The sequence below is a fragment of the Plodia interpunctella genome, chromosome 17, assembly GCF_027563975.2.
Source record: "Plodia interpunctella isolate USDA-ARS_2022_Savannah chromosome 17, ilPloInte3.2, whole genome shotgun sequence".
In the NCBI taxonomy this organism is placed as follows: domain Eukaryota; kingdom Metazoa; phylum Arthropoda; class Insecta; order Lepidoptera; family Pyralidae; genus Plodia; species Plodia interpunctella.
Genome location: NC_071310.1, coordinates 1132264 through 1152539, shown reverse-complemented (window position 1 = coordinate 1152539; position 20276 = coordinate 1132264). Strand labels below are relative to the sequence as shown.

The following is a 20276-nucleotide window of genomic DNA, read 5'->3' as shown; positions in this document are numbered from 1 at the left end:
GTCTTTTCTTTGTACAATATTTTTTTAGGTTCAGCTTTTTATTATATAATGATGGGGTCTTTAAGGGAACCAACAGAAGGCAAAACAATGTTTTTTAGAAATCTGTCTGTCTATAAATATAAAGTTGGTATATTTGAAAAGCCTTTGATGTCACTTGTCCTCACTGTCATACATTTTTTATATATTTTTTGTTTTTTTTTGACACGTGGAAAGGAGTTTCTTAATGACATGATGGCAACTAACCTATTTCAATGCAACGATGCGCTCGACTAAAACTTCGTTCACGTGTTTTATTTTTCACTCGTTTCCCTTATGAATAGCAAAGACAGGGCATGGACCTGCAAATTTGTTCTTTTCGAAGACACTCAGCAGGGAGGTCCCGAGTTCTGATTCGACCTTCATCGGGTGAGATTTAACAAAACGTCTCAATTTTGTCTTATTATTTGGACTGAATTAATTAAGTTATTGCTCATTTTTTCGTCTCTAATTTTTTTGACGACCTCGGTGGCGCAGTGGCAAAGTTCTTGCCACTGAACCGAGAGGTCCCGGGTTCGATCCCCGGTCGGGTCATGATGGAAAATGATCTTTTTCTGATTGGTCCGGGTCTTGGATGTTTATCTATATACGTATTTGTTATAAAATATAGTATCGTTGAGTTAGTATCCCATAACACAAGTCTCGAACTTACTTTGGGGCTAACTCAATCTGTGTAATTCGTCCTAATATATTTATTATTTATTTATATTTATTATCGTCTACGTCATTAAAATTACAAGTATAGAGAAAGTATCACGTGTTTTTCCATTCCTGGGTAGACAAGGAGCCAAGAGATTTTTGGGCTAATTGTACGCATTTAGATTCGGATATAATGACAAAATTCCTTATAAAATGTATTGTAAACAGGTGAGATGTTGTATGAAAAGAATACCTAGTTGTCCTAACCTTATCCTTGATCGCATTTATAATTTGCTTGAAAAATTATATAGGTAGCTCTGTTCTATGTTTCGATCGGTCGATCACACTAAGCTCGAAGATTAAGATTGCTGTTAATTGTATACAATGTGGTATTACATACCACAATGTGTTTTACATATCGTATTTACTCGAATTAAGGTTAAATAAATAATTCAAACATTACGAAAGTCGGTTAAATTAATTAGAAATTAGTGTGTAACAACCGCGAGCGCTTTGCCGGTTTATGAATTTTGTTATTCTCAGTCGACGCCTAAGGAATTAAGTAATGTAGCTGGCGGTCTTGCGGCGAATTAGCTCTGGGACACAGAATAGGTAATAGGACTGTCGTATAGAAGGTTTACTTTCGAATATGTCATGTGAAATTGAAACTTGTAGCGTGGAATGAGTGTTCATATTACAATGGCGCAGCGCTGGTGAGTTGAATGTACTATTTACTTAGATATTGTAAAATCTAAAATCTTTGACGACATCAAGTCGGCTCTTTTTTGGGTTCCAACCGGGCTTCTTCAGCATCAACATTTAGTCAATCGATATGTGTGCCAATGGTGTACAGTAAATGATGTTAAAAAACCGTATAGCGAATGAAATTAGACCCTGGGTTCTGAAAGTTACGGCTGAAAAATTGAATGAATTAGGTAGATTGTGTTCATAGGAGAGAGAAATCTGAATCGTATTCATACAATATATAAAACCGATCAAGCTTTCGGTAGACGGATCGGTTCATTGGCAACAATTAAGCTATCGGCATTTAATTCTCGCACGTGTGCCTTGACCTCTGTATGGAAGTGGAAGAGACCCCATGTGGGGTGGGGTCCACTGGTTTATAGTACCTACGATTCAAGTGACGTCCCGTACAGGCAGTGGGAGCAAACCGTACCTTGTTGTTACATTTATAATCTCAAACAAAATATTTCGGTTATAAAATATTATATGTGCGTGTGGTCGAGGGCCCACTTCTTGAAATTCTATGAAAATTATTACTTATTTCGGTTTCAGAGAAATGTATTATTTTGTTGTTTTTGAATTGTCCTGCGGTTTTGTAAGAAAATTATATTTTTGTAAAAACTCCGCAACGTAATAGCCTAAAATTGCTTTGTAGTATACAAAGCAATTTTAGGCTTTAATTTAACTTTCATGGTGGTAAAATATATATATATATATATATATATATATAATTATATTTTTAAAACAACTCCTTACACAATGCAATAAATGGCCAGCAAGTTCAAACCAGACACGAGAGTACATTATAACGTTTCCTGATACACCCCAGAGAGCGCTCAGTTTAAAAATACTATAATTTCTCCATTCTCCACCTAGTGTCGGGTGTAGCAATATAAGTACCCAGGGCAAATTTTAAACGGCGCCCCCGTGATTAATGGTGAATTTATACTAAACGAGCATTTAACATGAGTATTCTTCTACAGTATTCCAAGCGAAATTTTAATTCGTTCAAACAGTGTTTACACCAAACAAAATGCTAGAACATTTTGAGAATTTTCTTCGAACGTCTGTACACGCAATGCTCTAAGCAAATATTCGCACCCTCTAATGCCATTTGTATTAAATTTTAGTGTCTATGACCGAATGTTATTGTAGCAACTGTCAGTCAAAAATGTACAATATTGTTATATTTATTTTGTGATTTTTAATATATTAAAACCAAGTTTGCGAGTTGGTTATCGAAGTACCATTTTATCAACTTAATTATAAAAATAAACATAATATATATATGTATGTATAAATTCTCAAAATGTTCTAGTATTTTGTTTGATGTCTGATAAAACAACGAAAATGGTCTACTCGTATGTCTGTTAAATTACATGAATTCATATTGGGATAGCATGATTAGTGGAAATTCACATTAAAAAAACCTAATTCACGGAAACGAGTGCGCTATTTATTATTCAATATATTTTAAAATCTAGGGCATTCGTACTACCAGTTACGCCTTTAGGTCTTCTCCTAAATAAATAAATATATTAGGACAAATCACACAGATTGAGCAAGCCCCCAAAGTAAGTTCGAGACTTGTGTTATGGGATACTTCAACGATACTATAATTTATAACGAATACATATATAGATAAACATCCAAGACCCGGGCCAATCAGAAAATGATCATTTTCCATTATGGGAATGATCCATTTCCATCCTATGATGGAATGGATCTCTCGGTTCGGAGGCAAGTGCTTTACCACTGCGCCACCGAGGTTGTTCTTGCATTTGCATTCAAAGGCGCGCCATGTATTTAGCGCCCTAGGCAGTCGACTATCCTTGCCCGCACCTTGCGCCACTACAGCTGCAGACCTTATCATTAAATTAATGAAATTCTAGAATTTTCCGAGCACCACGCGCTTCTTAGATGTAATTAAGAAATTGTACCTTTATATGAGAAAATTCTCTTTGCTTTGGGCATTTGGTTTTCTTGTGAAACAAACTATCTATCCGCAATCTTACTAATATTATAAATGCGAAAGTTTGTGAGGATGTACGTGTATGTATGTTTGTCAGTTACTCTTTCACGCGAAATATACTAGACGGATCGTTATTAAATTTGGTACACGGGTGGAATATAACCTGAAATAACACATAACGAATAGGCTGCTTTCTTTCCCGAAATTACCACGGGAGCGAAGCCCCGAGGCGCTCCTAGTAATTTATAAAGATAAAAGATTTGTATTTTTGTTTGCAATTAATAAACTCAAAAGTTATAGCGTAGATTTTGATGAAATTTAGGAGTAACTACTTTTTTATACGTAGTTTAAACATTTTTTAAATACATAAATGTCTTTATGTATTGGTTAATCGATTTTTCATCATAAAAATTCTTATCAGATTTTGATTTTAGCCTAGGATATTTTCACGAAGTGATTAAGTGTTAATATGACAGAGGAAATCGTTTATGTTGCTTGAGTTTAACCAATAGAATTGATCTATGTGGAGTAAAAGCTCTAAGCTCTAGATTTTGACAGGGCTGAAATAAGCCCTGAAGAAAAAGTGATTCAAGAAATTTTAATACAGTAGTAGTTTATAATAATTTTATTGCACTAAAAGAAGTATCAATTCCGCCGTGTCAGAATTTCTCCCTTTTCACCAAGTAAACAAACGCCGGGGGCGTCGGCGTCCGCGCTGAATATAAATAATTTTAAATTCTTTGCAGTTCGACGATATTTTCTAAACATCTCAATTTACTAGATTATTGTTTGCTTGTAACAATTTTATTAAGTCTATTATTACAAGAGAGATACGTGTACAAACATAGAAACAATGGCGGGTCGTTGATCTCTTATAGTCTTGCTTACAGTCAACCGGCGCGGCGATAGGTTTAGTTTATAGCTTTCTCAAATGTTTTACTACAATTTTGACATAGTTGTGTACTTTTTCATAGTAAAACTGAACCAACTGACCTTAAGAATTTTGTTCCCTAAGGCGTGTTACGGAGCGACGTGTACGTTGAATTTAAAGTATACGAGACGTTTGAGTTCTATTTTTTACCCAACTGCAGTAAAGAAAAAAGGGAGGGTTATGTCTTAAACCTATTGGCATGTATGTCTGTACAATTAGACCGATTACTAATTACGAAATAACTATAAATATAAAGATTGACGAGAAAAAGCGCCTGTGAAGGTCTAATTTCTGAATAAATGATTTGAATTCCAATTTGAATTTACGAATATAAAGTTAAAAAAAAAAACCAAATTCTTCCATTTATTGTATTTTAAAGCACAGTATAACAGTGAAACAAAAACAACTGTAAATTCTAATTTAAAAAACCCAGTTTGATCATATATGCATGAAGTTAAAATATTTTTCCGTCGTCTAAATATAATCTCAAATGGCAGTCAGTATATTTACTGGGCACCATTTTGTATAAATAAATCGAGTCTAAAATTTTTCCGCCAAGACTGCGTCTGAAATTTAAAATACAGAAATTTATCAAAAGTACGTAAAATGCAACCGGAAAATATGTCACGAAAGCCATTTTAAACTACGGCACATCATTTTCAAACGTGTCAACTGCTGAAATATTGCTGGCTCGCTTTAATAGAAAAGGAGGGAGATAAATTGTGAGATGTTGAGACGAATGGGGGCGAGGGGAATTGAAACGAATTGTTTTTTTGAAAATAGTGTTTAGCTACCTACTCTTTTTGAGTGAATCATAGATAAGTTTTTCTTGCGAAAATGGAATTTTCGACAAAAGCTTTTATTATTTTTAGAGAAATCTGATCTTACAGTCAATGCGTGACCAAAATATCCGTCCGTGCAAAGAAATGTTGGGGAGTTCTCCCGTCGGCAGCCGTTTCTGGTTGCACTATAAGAAATGCTTATCATATTATAATGCATTGTCATCCAAACTAAACGTATGTACAAAATTTCCATAATCGTATTTTTTTTTAAATTAATTAATTTATTTTTGTTCTAGGTACAACACAAAGTTGACAACCTTGGCGTTGCCGTCAGTGATTTTCGAGCCCAAGTTCCGAGGCTCTGTCAGGAATCTGGTGTACTCTGACCTGCCTGGACAGCCGCCGAGGAGGCAGGAGTTACGGCATTCAAGAGATTTGAAGGTAAGCTTTAGAAGTAATCATGCACAATTTTTCTGCGGTTCCTTGGCGTGGAAGAAGTTAGTGGAGGCTTTTGAGGAAGGAGGAAAATATATATATGTATATATATATCCATACATATTAAAAAACAAAGTTCAAAGTCTGTCTGTTTATCATAAACTCTGAGGAAGGTTTAATTTAATTAATTATATCTTTACCAGAACGTAGCCGGGACGAGCATTGCTTTTGTGAATTGCTATAAATTTTTAAAATTTTGTTCAATTCAGAATAAGAAAAGCTAACTTCGCTAACTTTCACTGTACTGGCCAGTAATAAAAACGAAAATACTAGATGATATTTTAATAGGTATTACAGATAGATGTGATTGGCGGCAAAAATGGAAACATATTTTCATCACAAACAGGAATTCTACGAAAATAGTCAAAGGCTTAACGCGCTCTATTTTACGACCTAAACTGACCTGCATCGCAAATTCGTACCATCAAGATGATATAACGATCCATTATAGGTAGTGACCAAAACAATACACCAATTCGATTTCATTCACTTATTTTGCATACAATTCAAATTCAAATTCAAATTCAAAATTCTTTATTCAATTTAGGATGATATACATCACTTATTGACGTCAAAAATTACTTAAACTAAGTCTACTGCCGGCTTCCAATGCGCAGGTGAAGAAGAAGCGGCGCAACAAACTTCACCGCAGCCTTTTCTCCAAGGACGTCAATTAACAAATATAGGTCTTATATTCTTATCTTATATAATTCCGTACCATGAAGTGCATTGAGAACTTAAACTGGATCGCTGTCAAAATTGGCGATTCAAAAAAAGTTACTATTTCAGATAGGTTTCCACGAAAGAAGTCCCACAGACGTGGCACTACTGTCGCTGAAAACAAAGATGTAGCCTATCTGTTATTGATAGTTCCTAATTTTGCCACGGAAACTCTTTCGTGATACGGTTTTTATGTTCCGAACTTTGTGTTTAGATGTTATGACCGACAAATTTTTAGTCTGCATAATATTGCATTTATTTCAATTTAAATATTTTATTTTATTGTGTTTTGTATTTACTATAGTCATGCAACAGCAAAATTGATAATAATACATTTTAATTTTAAGTAACAAAAAGGTGCGTATCGTTTGCCCAAAATGGTAAGAATTTGAAATCGGAACGCAACTCTTGAAACGAGATAAAATATATCGACATCGTATAGCCTTATTTCTTTCTTACATTTGGCTACTGTCACTGGGGTTTACGATTCAGAGAAAATTTTATTTTTTTTAAATTGATTTCATTCACTCCTTACGATTCAAATGTGACTTTGTTAAGATAAGTTGGTGGTACCAAATAACGCGATTCATTTTAGGTTCCTAAACTGAACTGCGTTGCATTTGAATCATTGATGGTAGGCGCCCAGGAAGAGATGAAGATAGCAATAGTTTTATCAGAAAGCCTTATGATTTCATTCTTTTATTATGAAAAATCTTGAAATTCCTCCTTTTTAATAACCCTTCGCTAAGTAAATAGACGCCAGGCGCGGCATCTGCGCTGAATACAGAATTAATTTTAAATTCTTCGCATTTCGACGATATTTTCTAAACATCTCAATTTACCAGAACGTTGTCACGTTCTTAGGAAGGCGAGGGACGAATTCAGACTTTGTGCCCTCAACAAAAGGTTTAGATTTGAATAATAGCGTTTGAACCGCCATTGAGAAATTCCATTGAGAAAAGTTCACTCGTGGGTTAAAATGTAAGATGGTAGAGATTACGCGTGAAAATCATTTGTATGGATATCAGATCTTCTATTTTTTGGTGTTGTTTAATCAAAGGTACCAAAGATTAATTTGTTTTTCTTTTAAATAATATAAAATTACTTTTATAATACTTAAAGTAAATACGTGTATAGCTCCATCATTACATTATCTAATCAATATCATTACATAATAATCCATCCATTGTAAACCATCCCTCCTGAGGATGGTTTACAATGTCTATTGGTGAAAACCGCATGAAAGTCGGTGCAGTAGTTTTTGAGTTGCACGGCATCCGTGGCATAAATTAACCGATCACTTAAAAAAATCACAAAAATCGCTCACACTTAAAAAAAAACACCTCGATCCATTGCTCCGTTTTGACGTGTTGAAGGATAAATTGACATACACTTTCACATTTATTTTTGTTTAATTTTTGCATGGAAATACATATAATTAAACACATAAGAAATAAGCTTAAGACTTGGACAGCCGACAAAATAAGATCGTCGCGTTACGGAATAATGTATATGAAACGGAATGCTTTTGCATTTATACTACCTCGTTGTTTCACTTTAGGTTACAAAATATTGAAGAAATTAGAATGATTAATTTCTCTGTTCATTCATTCATTTTAATGTTCTGGATTTAGGATGGATGAGAGAGGCACAGAGGATAATGGCGAAGAGAGGCCGAATGGAAAAGGGCTGTTGTGAAGATGAGGATCGTTGCAGAACTAACATTAAAATTTAAAGCCTATTTAGGTTTAAAACCCTTTGACGACCTCGGTGGCGCAGTGATAAAGTGCTTGCCCTTGAACCGAGAGGTCCCGGGTTCGATCCCCGGTCGGGTCATGATGGAAAATGATCATTTTCTGATTGGTCCGGGTTATCGATGTTTATCTATACTTATATATGTGTTTGTTATAAAATATAGTATCGTTGAGTTGGTATCCCATAACACATGTTTCGAACTTACTTTGGGGCTAGCTCAATCTGTGTGATTTGTCCTAATATATTTATTTATTTGAACCCACAATAAATACATTGGCTAAAGTTTAACCATGTTCTAGTTCTCGTGATGAGAAATAATACTCTTTTCTTGGAAATTACTTTTAAAAAATTCTGACCAAATGCTTATCATATTTTCTTTAGCTATTAAATTTTTAAATTTCCGTGGAGATCGTCACGTCGCTATATAGCTGTGATATAGATATATGAAGTCTTTATTGCACCATTTAGAAATTGTTACAACTAGGTATCTATTCAAACATAAATGAGGGCAAAGGAATAGGCATATTGCAAATTAATAAATTATATAAAATTTATTGCAATTATGATATCGACTATCAATCATACTATCGAAAATTACACACAGGTTTTTCGCATTTTTAAAACTTAGTATGCAAACGAGGATTGCCTCTCATGGTAAGGAAAAACCGTAGTCCATGGACATTTGTAATTCTATAAGTCATTAATTAACATAGTTCTTCGCCAACTTTTGAAAGGAATAGGCTCTGTTCAGATAAAAGATATCTATGGGCATGTTCTAGAATATTCATATATGAGTCTGATTCAAAAATAATTTGACTAGACTAGATACAAGTTTTAACTTATCCATCGAATAGAAAATAGGTCCAAACGCTCATCTCAATGCCGTGCCTAGGCTAAGTTACTTTTAACCAATACTAAAATATATTTCTAGTCCAAGTTCTGTTGGAAATATCAAATAGACCCAGATTTTCTGGACCAAGTCTCGCGCTCTCTCTCCAAAGGCCGCGGTATTTCTGAGTAAGAGCGACCCGACGAGGTCACTCGATCGCAACCCCGTCGTCCTAGTTAAGCGCCAAATGCGGCAAGCCAGCGCGATACTTACCTACATTTTGGTATTTCTTCACAGCAGTGGTCGTATAGTAATTCCAGTAGATTGTAGCATTTTAAAAATCATTTCAAATTTGACGTGAAAAAGTGCCTGTCAAAGTTTAATTTCTGAATAAATGCTTAAGCTTGGGTTTTTTTCATGGAATGTAGTGGCAAACGAGCAAGCGGGTCTTGACGGTAAGTGATCACCGCTGCCCAGGAACAACAGTAACTCCAATACCATGGGCCATCACGTGAGCGTTGCTAACCATTCTAGTCGTTAATTTGTTTCTTAAAAAGTCGAAAATGCCGAAGCAAGATGATGATTCAACAAATCATATATTTTTTCTGTTGATCATTAGGTGATGTGTTACTATGAAATCGATGTAACACATACGCGTGCAGCGTCCCGTCGCATCGATTAACGTTTAGTCAATTACCTAGGACGCAGAGTAAAGGTCGGAACTGCAAATCTTGTTCAATTTATCAATTTAGATGTGGTTTGCGGGCAATTAGTGGATTTTATTTCAGCATTTTTTATTTCTGTTTTAAAGACCCAAAGCGGTTTTCTTTAGTAATTCCAACAAACAAGGTATAAAATACTAGTTCGCCCCGGGACTCCGCTCCTGTGGGAATATCTGATGGTATTGATATAAAAATTCATCTTAAAAATTTTTTCTTCATCAAAATTTATCTTGTAAATTTTTCGTGATTGATTAAAAAAATATTCTCTCGCAATCATCAAACATGAACAGAAACTTTCTTATATTGCGTTCTTTCCTGTGATATTTAATATGATTGCTTTGTCGAAATATCCATAAAAAAATTAAACGTTTTACCTTGACCCAGTAGTACAGGTAGAACATTTTTAGTCAGTTTCAATTGAAATAAATATTTGGAATTTCATAAATAGCGCTTTTGACTGCCAGTAATAAAATATTCAAATGATTTGCCGTTTAGTAGACAATTTACTTTTATTCGTGACTGTTTTATAAAATTTTGTACATTACACTAATTTTCAAATTGGAACGATTGGAATATTTTCAATTAATTTTATTCGTTATTTTACTTCTTAATGATTCTGTCTCCTATTAGGTATTTAATAATTATAAATGAGAAAAATATAATTGAGAATGTTTGTTACTCAATCACATATCACGTAATATCCAAATTCAAAAATTCAAATTCAAATCATTTATTCAGAAATTAGACCTTCACAGGCACTTTTTCTCGTCAATTTTTATATTTATAGTTATTTCTCACAAGCTACAAACTACTGGCATTTCGGAACGGTCGTTCCGAAGTGCAGTAAGCAGTGGTCACTGCTGAGAAGAAATGCCGAAAGAAACTCATTTGAACAGTGTTGGTCCCTATCATGCCAGATTGGCTTACCGTTATTGTTTCTTACAATGTTTTTTTTTTTCTAATAATATATAAAAGTACATAATGTACATAGTCAAAAGGTATATCAAAACAGGTTATGATTGTGATCCGAGTGCTGATTATAATATATATATATATATATATATACGATGTGAAACACAATTAACTTACATGAAAATATATGAGAAACGAAATGACCAGTTCCCCATAAATAAATCGATAGAATTTACTTAAATTAATAAAACTCTTTTGTTCAGTCATTTGAGAGGATATTTAGAATAGTTTTTGTTGTAAGAAGTATTGGCAATACATGTACACATGGCTTTTTATTTTGTATGCACACAAAATTTTTATAGTAGTTTTTAAAAAAGGGCAAGTTTTATAAAAAACATTTTATGTAAAAATTAAAATAAAACTCGGCCTGTGTTTCAACTTTTCTTGTTCAAATAATTTTGTGCAAGTATCTTTAATTTCAGTGTGCATTTAAGCAATGCCGTTGCATTGCACAATACACCGAGTTACTTTATTACAGACGTTATCAAGCGGTTGACACTTATACGACACGATAACTCTAATTTTCTATTCTACTTTCATGTTGCAATCCGATGATAAGCGTCTTGTCGAGCTATGAGAAGTAAAGTGCTATAGTGAATTACTTTTAAGGTTTTATGTAACAGACAGTAAATTTTGTAAACCAGCCAAAGGGATTTACAGAAATGAGTATTCTTGTAAATGAACTTTATGATCTTATGAAAACACTATCATTTTTTTTTGTATGAGAATAGTTTTAAAGAGGGATCATAAACCTTTTCTAAAGTTATCAAAATAGGTATTAAAATGGCTGATAATGATAGCTTCGCGATATTCTTTCTCTATTTTCACACAAACACACTGTCTACGCACGCTGCGCGGACGTGCTGAGGTGAGGCGCGGGGGGACCGTGCCCACATTCGTCGCAGGCGCCGGCCGACCAGCATTCCTCTTTTTTTCCTCCGACCATACGGACGCGCGCCTTGTTTTCCATATATTGTAAAGTACCAGTTACAGTCCATTTTTATCGAATTTATCTACTATGGGCCTCGTGTCATTAATATTAAATATTTATAAATATATTCTCGGATTTGAAAGATATTTAGTCTTTTGACATAAAATACAAAAAGGAAATAAATTGACTAAAGCTTTTTTTACTAAATCAACATTTCTGAAACTTCTCTCTATGGATCTGTCAACAAAAGGTCAAGAAAAAAAAGTGTTTTATATATAATATAATATTACGAGGTCTTTTATGGACAGTCTTTAAAGAGGCACGCCTGTGTCTGTGTAACGATTGTTAGGTCTAGTGACTGGCAGAGTCGGGGAGTTTGTCAAAACTGATTTGACAGAAAAATCGGGGACAGAGGTTAATGGCTTGGCTAAGTAGAAGGATACTTTATAGATAGTCAATTAAAAAATATATATATGGCAAAATTTTAGTAATACAGAATAACATTTTTTTCTCTTTATATTATTAATATATAAGTATATACATGCATACTTACATATACACAATATAGTGTAAATAGGAAGCTATAAATACAATTGCTACTTATTTTATATTTCTATATTAATACATTTTCTGCGAAGGTTATAATCTTTCATTATCGTCATCAACAGCCATTTAAACGTTCCCACTGCTGGGGCACTGGCCTTCCTTACCAAGGAATTTGGGCCATGACCCACCCCGCGGGCTCATTGCGGATTGGGAGGTTTTAACGACTGCAAATACAACAGGAACCAACGGCTTTACGTGCCTTCCGAAGCACGGAGGATTTCAAGATAGTTTTGATCACCCATCCGACCATCATGAGAGTGTCTTAACCACCACTGTCACTTTACTACTGAGGTCCTCCTCATAATTATGTATTGGACATTATTATAATAATTGTATGTCTATAAAACTTGCATCGACTGGATATTTATATAAAAGCTGAGGGTGTAAGCTATAATCGCTGGAACGTGACAACCTTCACGCGCTGAGCTTTAAGGCTGCTGGACCTTGTGAGTGGAGCTTCAAGGGTGGAGCTTACGTGTATTGTAAGGTCGATGAAATAACAAGCCAGTACGATAGGAATCTATTAATTTTTATAACAATGCTGATTTTGTGATAACGTTTAGTAGATTATACGTATACTTGAAGTAAATTGTAAAAGATTACTATCCTCATACCACTACGTCCTATGCTACTAATATTATAATTGCGAAAGTTTGTGAGGATGTATGTGTGTATATTTGTTACACTTTCACGCAAAATCTACAGGACGGATTGTTATGAAATTTGGTACACGGTTAGAATATAACCTGGAATAGCACAGGGCAGATTTTATCCCAGAATTCCCACAGGAGCGAAGTCCCGGGGCCCAGCTAATATTATAAATGTAGTTCCCCTGTTGCGTCTGTTTGCATGAACGCATTAACTCAAAAACTATGTGATTTTCGTTCAGTTACGCATTAACTCAAAAACTACGTGATTTTCGTTCGGTTTTCACTCCGTTTCGTATGTACACGGGGTATATAATGTCCGGCTCGGTATATACAGGATACATCGATATCCGGCTCGGTATATACAGGACATACCGATATCCGGCTCGGTATATACAGGACATACCGATATCCGGCTCGGTATATACAGGACATACCGATATCCGGCTCGGTATATACAGGATATACCGATATCCGGCTCGGTATATACAGGATATACCGATATCCGGCTCGGTATATACAGGATATACCGACTCGAATACCATGCCATACTATTGTTGTACCATATCAGTTCGGCTGTGTTTTGCCAACCCCCAGAGACAAGGGTCGAAGGTATAACGTGTTACGAATAAGTATTTCGGATAGTAGTCACCTAGAATACCTCATCAACGGCCACATTCTATCATTATAATCTGCTTGTCACCTCACTCACACCTTGAAGTCCAAAGAATCACATAGAATTCGCGTTAAAAAGAACGAATAACACAGCTGAATCTTAAAAAAAAAATAAGTTTTATTATACGCAGACCGAAGTCTACCTTGGTGGCATCACAGCCTTCAATGCAATCGGAATAGGCGAATTAGAGAGACCTTAATTACATTTTTTCACTTCGTGAAATACTAAAGTTAGGGTTGCTGCAATTCAAAGAAATAATACAAATAATTACGCAAAGGTCAAGGATAACTTTCCCGACGTTAGTGCTGTAAATAGCTAGAATGTTACGTTGTATATGTGTACACGTGCTTCTTTGAGGGTCTTAAGGTGAAAAAAGGTTATTTAACCTTAGCCTGGTTGTTAATAAATTGGGTCTCTTTACACATTTATGTTTTCGATGATTAAAATCTACATCAAGACGAAGGTTTGTGGGTTGAAAAAAGTTTTTTAGTAAGTTGTAGTTTTTTGAATGTGAATGAATTGAATGAAATAAATGTTGACCGAATGTTGAGATTAAATAGTGATGATTGCTATCCCATCGCTTGTGAGAAGTAAGTTTATACAATTTATAGCCCTTTCCCTTGATCGTTACAATTAACAATTTGCGCGGGAGGAGAATCATGCAGTTTCGTTATTATTTTGCTTCCAGACTAGTACGGATAGCATGGGCGAAATAAGAGACGATTAATTAAAGAAAAAATACAATGTGTGAATTTTATCCATGAACATTCTAACTTCCTAGATAAAAATGCGAAAGTAAGTTTATTTGTAGGTAGCAAACTTTACGCTTTACTTACTCAAACAATCTTTAAATTTTGTATACATGTAATTTCAAAACGACACCTTACTACTCTCGTGGGAAAATCACGCGGGCGGGGCCGCGGACAAAAGCTATAATATAATCTGAGCCCGTGACTCCAAGAGGTAATATTTTGAGAGAATAGCAAACAATGTTGAACTGTTGGACTTTACGAGCAAATCGTGATTTGTCTGCGAATTTCTGAAGTTGCAACCGCCGTCGTGCGTAGATACGAGCCAAATTATGATGCCAAGCCATATTGAACTTTCAACTATAAATAGCAAAGCTTAGATTAGATTGACGTTGTAAGTTGGCTCGTAGCCACGTAAGCGTCCTAAGTGAGCGACATAATTCGACGTTTGCGAATTTTGACAAGAAAACTACTTTTACAAATTTATCAAAATTTAGGACGTAAATTTAATTTTCATTCTCCAAAGGTCTTTTTTTTATATAACATCATAATAAAGTCGTTTCCTGATATCTACCTGTCTCTACGTATGCTTAGATCTTTAAAAGTACGCAACGGATTTAAATGTGGAGTTTTTTTTATTGTGATTCAGGAATAAAGTTTATATAACATGAATGATATTGCACCTGTGCGAAGTCGGGCAGGTCGCTAGTATATTTTTTAAACGATAGTTAAACAGAACATTATGTTTTGAGAGTGCCATATTTTAAAAAGTAAATCTAGAACATGTCCTAAGTTATTGTTAGTTTACAACTAATTAATAGCTTCATAAAACAGCTTCTTAAACACAACATTATTCAAATTTACAATATTATTTTTAATAACTTCTAGCGCGGTAATTTTCCCTCGTAAAAAAGAAAATGAGGTATTTGTTGTTTATTATAAGACTGAATTTTAGTGTTCAAGTATGTAAACCGAGTTGATTTAATGAAGTCCGCCTGCCTGACGTCAATCCTTGGGAATACCCTTTTTGCCTATCAGCTGCCAAGGTTTGTGTCCCTTACTCGCCTAGTACGACATCCAAGATATGGAGTGGTCTTATTCTAGGGTGAAATCACAAGTCTTATCACTACATACATAGCATCATATATGTATGATGCTATGTATGTTTATTGTTGCGTAAAACCATGGAATTTACGGGGTACCTACTAATTCCATGTATAAAACAAATTCGTCCTTCGAGTCTGTCTTTTTCTAAGCTTTCTTCTTTTAAACACATTGGATTTTATATAGCCATGCTTCAATCCTATGTCAAGACCAAATAGAAAACAACGTAACTCCAATAAACTGCGCCGTCGCAACGGAGCACAACTGAGCAATGGGGCATGGCGCTCAGTTCGTTATAGTGTTGCCTCACGATAGTCAACTATCGATTCCGTTTCGATTGACTATCGATAGCCGGGTTAGGTGCAATACTATTGATAAAGAGCAATACTATCGGTAGTATCGAACTGTTATGCCGAGAAGACTATCGACACTAATGATAGTATTGCCCTGAATATTAGATTTGCTATCGATAGTATCGATGATAGATTTGATGATAGATTGATAGTACCGATAGTTTAAACTGTCGATTGTAAAACTACCGATAGTTCGGCAACACTAATTTGTTTGAGTGAGTTAAGCTGAGTTAGATTTAAAGCAAGCTCGTATTAAGTTGGCGTGAGTACACGGCGCGCTGCACGTCATTGCATGATTTATAAATAGCATAAAAACCTAATTTAAGCTGCCCGGTCATTCTCACGTACTTGCTGTAATTAGCGTTTTTATTTGCAATGAAAAATATACTTTCAAGTTTTAATTTTAGAGATTAAATTTGTATGTATAAATACACTTATTGAGATGTGTTATGTTATTGAGGTTCACTGAAGCGCTGTTTTAAAAATAAATTGTTTGGAAATCTTATAGATTGTTGTAATATATCTGAGGATTTGTTTACTTTATAATTATACAAATAATATGCATATTCAATTATTCAACCAATCGTTGCTTTTATTGTGGACCAGAGCATACCTATTCAAAACATAGATCACTTTAATAAAGTTTTCAAGTATTCTGTCAACTGAAACTTAAGCTGACAGAATACTTCATACTACTTAATACTACTTTTGACAACCTCGGTGGCGCAGTGGTAAGGTTCTTGCCACTGAACCGATGGGGTTCAATCCCCGGTCGGGTCATGATGGAAAATAATCTTTTTCTGATTGGCCCGGGTCTTGGATGTTTATTTATATATGTATTTATTATAAAATATAGTATCGTTGAGTTAGTATCCCATAACACAAGTCTCGAACTTACTTTGGGACTAGCTCAATCTGTGTGATTTGTCCCAATATATTTATATTTATTTATTTATTACTTCAGTCTGCGAGTTAAGTTGACGAAATGAAATTTTTGAAATTTTCTTCGGTACTAGAAATATGGAAAAATAAATAAAATACAAAGTATATGGAAGCAATAGTTCACAATATCCATTTACCTAACGTCTTCGATGTTGGGGCGAATCGTCTGAAATGGTACATTAAAAATCCATTACAAGCCCTGCATTTTCGATGGCTTTATAATCTCCAGATCGTTCACACATTAGTTCACCAGTGGAGTTATGGAAACTTAACTTTGCCAATAACTTTGGAAATTTTCCAAAAATTTTCCCTTAATCTTGAACTGCAATTTATACCTAACTTGGTTGGCAGGAAGAAATATATTTTTGGGAAAGTTTTATTAACTGGAGATTCTTCTCATAGACTAGAAGTCTGCCAAAATTAAACCACCAATAAGTCTTGGTCTTTCTGGGCTCCATCTTTGAGGTCATAATCTGCAAGTAAAATGTGTGCACATAGCCTTACAACGTGTGCTCACAGCCTTACTAACCGCGGCGGGAGCACGCGATCATGCTCATTTAATGCACTTTCCTATGCTAATAATTCACTCGCATGAATAAAGTAATTATAATTTAACGACACCCGTATACCACTTGGAGGTTTTGGGTTTGATTCACAGAAAGAAAATATTTGACCTAGGCTTTGGCTCCCCCGTAAAGGATAAAGATGTGATACAGTATCAGACTAATTGACAAGTGTGTACAGTTAATACATTTATAACTTCTTTCACTATGAAAACTGTAAAATATATCGTGTTTGAAGGAATACCTCTTCATGTCTAAATTCCAGAACTGTAATAGGTACCGCAGGTACTGAATCAAAATCAAAATCAAAATCAAACATTTATTCAGAAATTAGGCCTTCACAGGCACTTTTTCACGTCATATTCTAAATTAAATGATGTTTACCACAGCTACAAACTACTAGCATTTCGGAACGACCACTGCTGAGAAGAAATGCCGAAAGAAACTCATTCAAACAGTGTTGGTCCCTATTATGCCAGAAGGGCTTACCATTTTTAAATATAAATTTATGTATAAAAAATTATACATAAATTTATATTTAAAAATGGTAAGCCCTTCTGAGCGGGGTTTAGTGTTCCAAGTGTGGAGGTTTAGTGTTTCAAGTGTAAAGGTATAATATACTAGTGTTTTTCGAAAGTCCCTGTCTCGAGTGTTGCAATAAATGTTCGCTATAAGTAACTATTTTACTAGAGTTTGCTGTGCTTTTTTTCATTCTCGATACTACTTACGTATGTAACGTGTTGGTATTCAATCGTATAAGTGTAAAAGTGTACAGTAAAGTAATGAAGCTCTTTTTCGCCTGCAGTGACCAAAGGCCACTAGGCCAAGTATTACTACTTGTATGATCGCCTTGGTACCTACGTACGTGAGGTGTAGTGATAAACTTTAATCGATTTATTAAAATTTATTTCACGAAATACAAAATCAAATCGTTTATTCAGAAATTAGATCTTCACAGGCACTTTTTCACGTCATATTCTAAATTAAATGATATCTACCTTCCTGAGAAGAAATGTCGACAGAAACTCATTCAAACAGTGTTGGTCCCTATCATGCCAGAAGGCCTTACCATTATTTAAATATAAATTTATATCGTTTTTTATCAGTAATATAACAATATAAGTACACAATAAAGTACATGGTCAAAAGGTATACTGAAACATATTATGATTGTGATCAAGTGCTGATGAAAGGAAAAAAAAAATGTGTATGTAGCCAAACGAAAAATCTTTTAAAAAGAGATCGAGCTGACCAGTTCCCCCCGGCAGCACCCGTTCACGAGTTGACGCGTGAGTCAGCCATCGCGAAGCTCATCCACAATAGAGGGAACCTCCCGACCATACATTATGTTCAAGTGTTTAAATATAATAGGTTATAATAGTTATTGAGGTTATCTAGAATAAGACAATTCCATATCCTCCCATACATGTCGTACGAGGCGACTAAAGGACAATAAACTGATAGGCAGCAACAGTAAAGTCGTCTAGCTGACTGATCTTAAAGTCATAGTCGAATTTAATATTCAAAATTTGTAAATTTATTTTAAGGTATGTAAGGTAAATTACAACAATGCAATGACTGTGGTACGAATGGCTCCCAATACTTATCACAACAACTCGGAAAAAAAAATCTCGGCAATTTCGGCAGCCATTTTGTGACGTCACTCTCATAAATTAAACCGGTGTTGATTCGTCCATCAAAACAAAACGCCGAGCGGAGCAAATGTGAAGGGTTGAATGCTCAAACAGTATAAGTACGGATATTTCATTTTTGGAACATCCCATGTTTAATAGCCACAACAATTTAACAATACGATTTTGGCCTTGTGAATCTTATTTTACATTTATTTATAGGTTTATGGGCACACATAAATATTACTCATCGATTAAACCCGTAATTATGTGTTATTTGAGTAATGCATTTCTATATTTGTTACAATGTTCAATATTATTACAAAAACATTAAAAAGTTATGTTATATGATCATGATTTTTGTCACATTGCTAGCTTTCATTTTCACGCGAAGACTATACACTGCATATTACTTAAATAATTAAATAATTATGCATGGACAAATCACACAGATTGAGTTAGCCCCAATGTAAGTTTGAGGCTTGTATTTTGGGAAACACAAGCCTGAAACTTACATTGGTTATGAAATATAATATACTTAGTATCCCAATACTAAGTTTCTAAGTTTCATAACAGTATATCTATAATATAGATAAACTTCTATTACCATTAGAAAAAGCGCAAATAAAGTTTGATGTATCATTTATTATATATATACAGTTAGAACAATAACTGATTTAGTTTATTTTGTACTTATCGGGTTTTGCCACCGGATGCTATTACCCCGGTCTCCCCGCGGGTCGTTTATCAAACCTACTATAATGAGAGTTTGCTGCGTTGGGCCAAACTTTGGACCAATGTTGGGTGTCAACTTTTTGCGATGTAACTTGTATATTTACAACCGACTTCAAAATAAGGAATAGTTTCTCAATTCATGGCGAACTTTTATGAAGGAAAACATCTGGTGGTAACCTGCACACTGGTTGACAGTTTAAACTCAATAGTGTGTACATGCGACTAATTGCCAATAGATATCGTTAGGTAGTAGTGAAAGTCAGGTCAGATCATTTCTATTTTTTAGGAAATTTTGTAGAAAATCTCACACCAGTGTTAGCAATAACACACTTGAAAGAATATGAAAGATGTGTATTAAACAAAAATGTGGCTTTCCCTGTAAATTTATTTAAATAATAGTTTTTGAGGAGCTGCAATTGCATTGGAAGTCTGTTGAGATTGGGTTGCACCAGTCAACCTTTAACGTTAACTTTAACCTGTGCAGAAAAACCCAAAGTACGCCGCCGCCGGTATATTAATTAAACCGTTTAAAAATAGGCACGTCAGCTGTGATATCTGAAATCAGCGCTGGTTTAAATTACGGGGATGAAGTTACGTCACAACATGGCGCTGGCAATCAGGGTCGCTTACGAGCGGGATGGCCACAGAGGAAATAAATGTGGAGACCAAGCTTGATACGACTGCAGTACAAGTTATAGTTGCAAGAGTGATGGTAGTGGAAATAAATGCGGAGACCAAGCCT

At 34.8% G+C, this 20276-nt stretch overlaps 1 protein-coding gene across 7 annotated transcripts in view; it reads left to right on the top strand.

The window, feature by feature from the left end:
* The window catches only part of LOC128676850 (neurexin 1-like), a 157362-nt gene that overhangs the window by 58523 nt on the left and 78563 nt on the right, over positions 1-20276 (top strand). For all 7 annotated transcript variants that reach the window (XM_053757246.2, XM_053757245.2, XM_053757243.2 and 4 more), the window contains exon 4: positions 5401-5545. In XM_053757246.2, coding sequence (XP_053613221.1) covers positions 5401-5545 — 145 coding nt within the window. The remainder of the gene's footprint in view (positions 1-5400; positions 5546-20276) is intronic.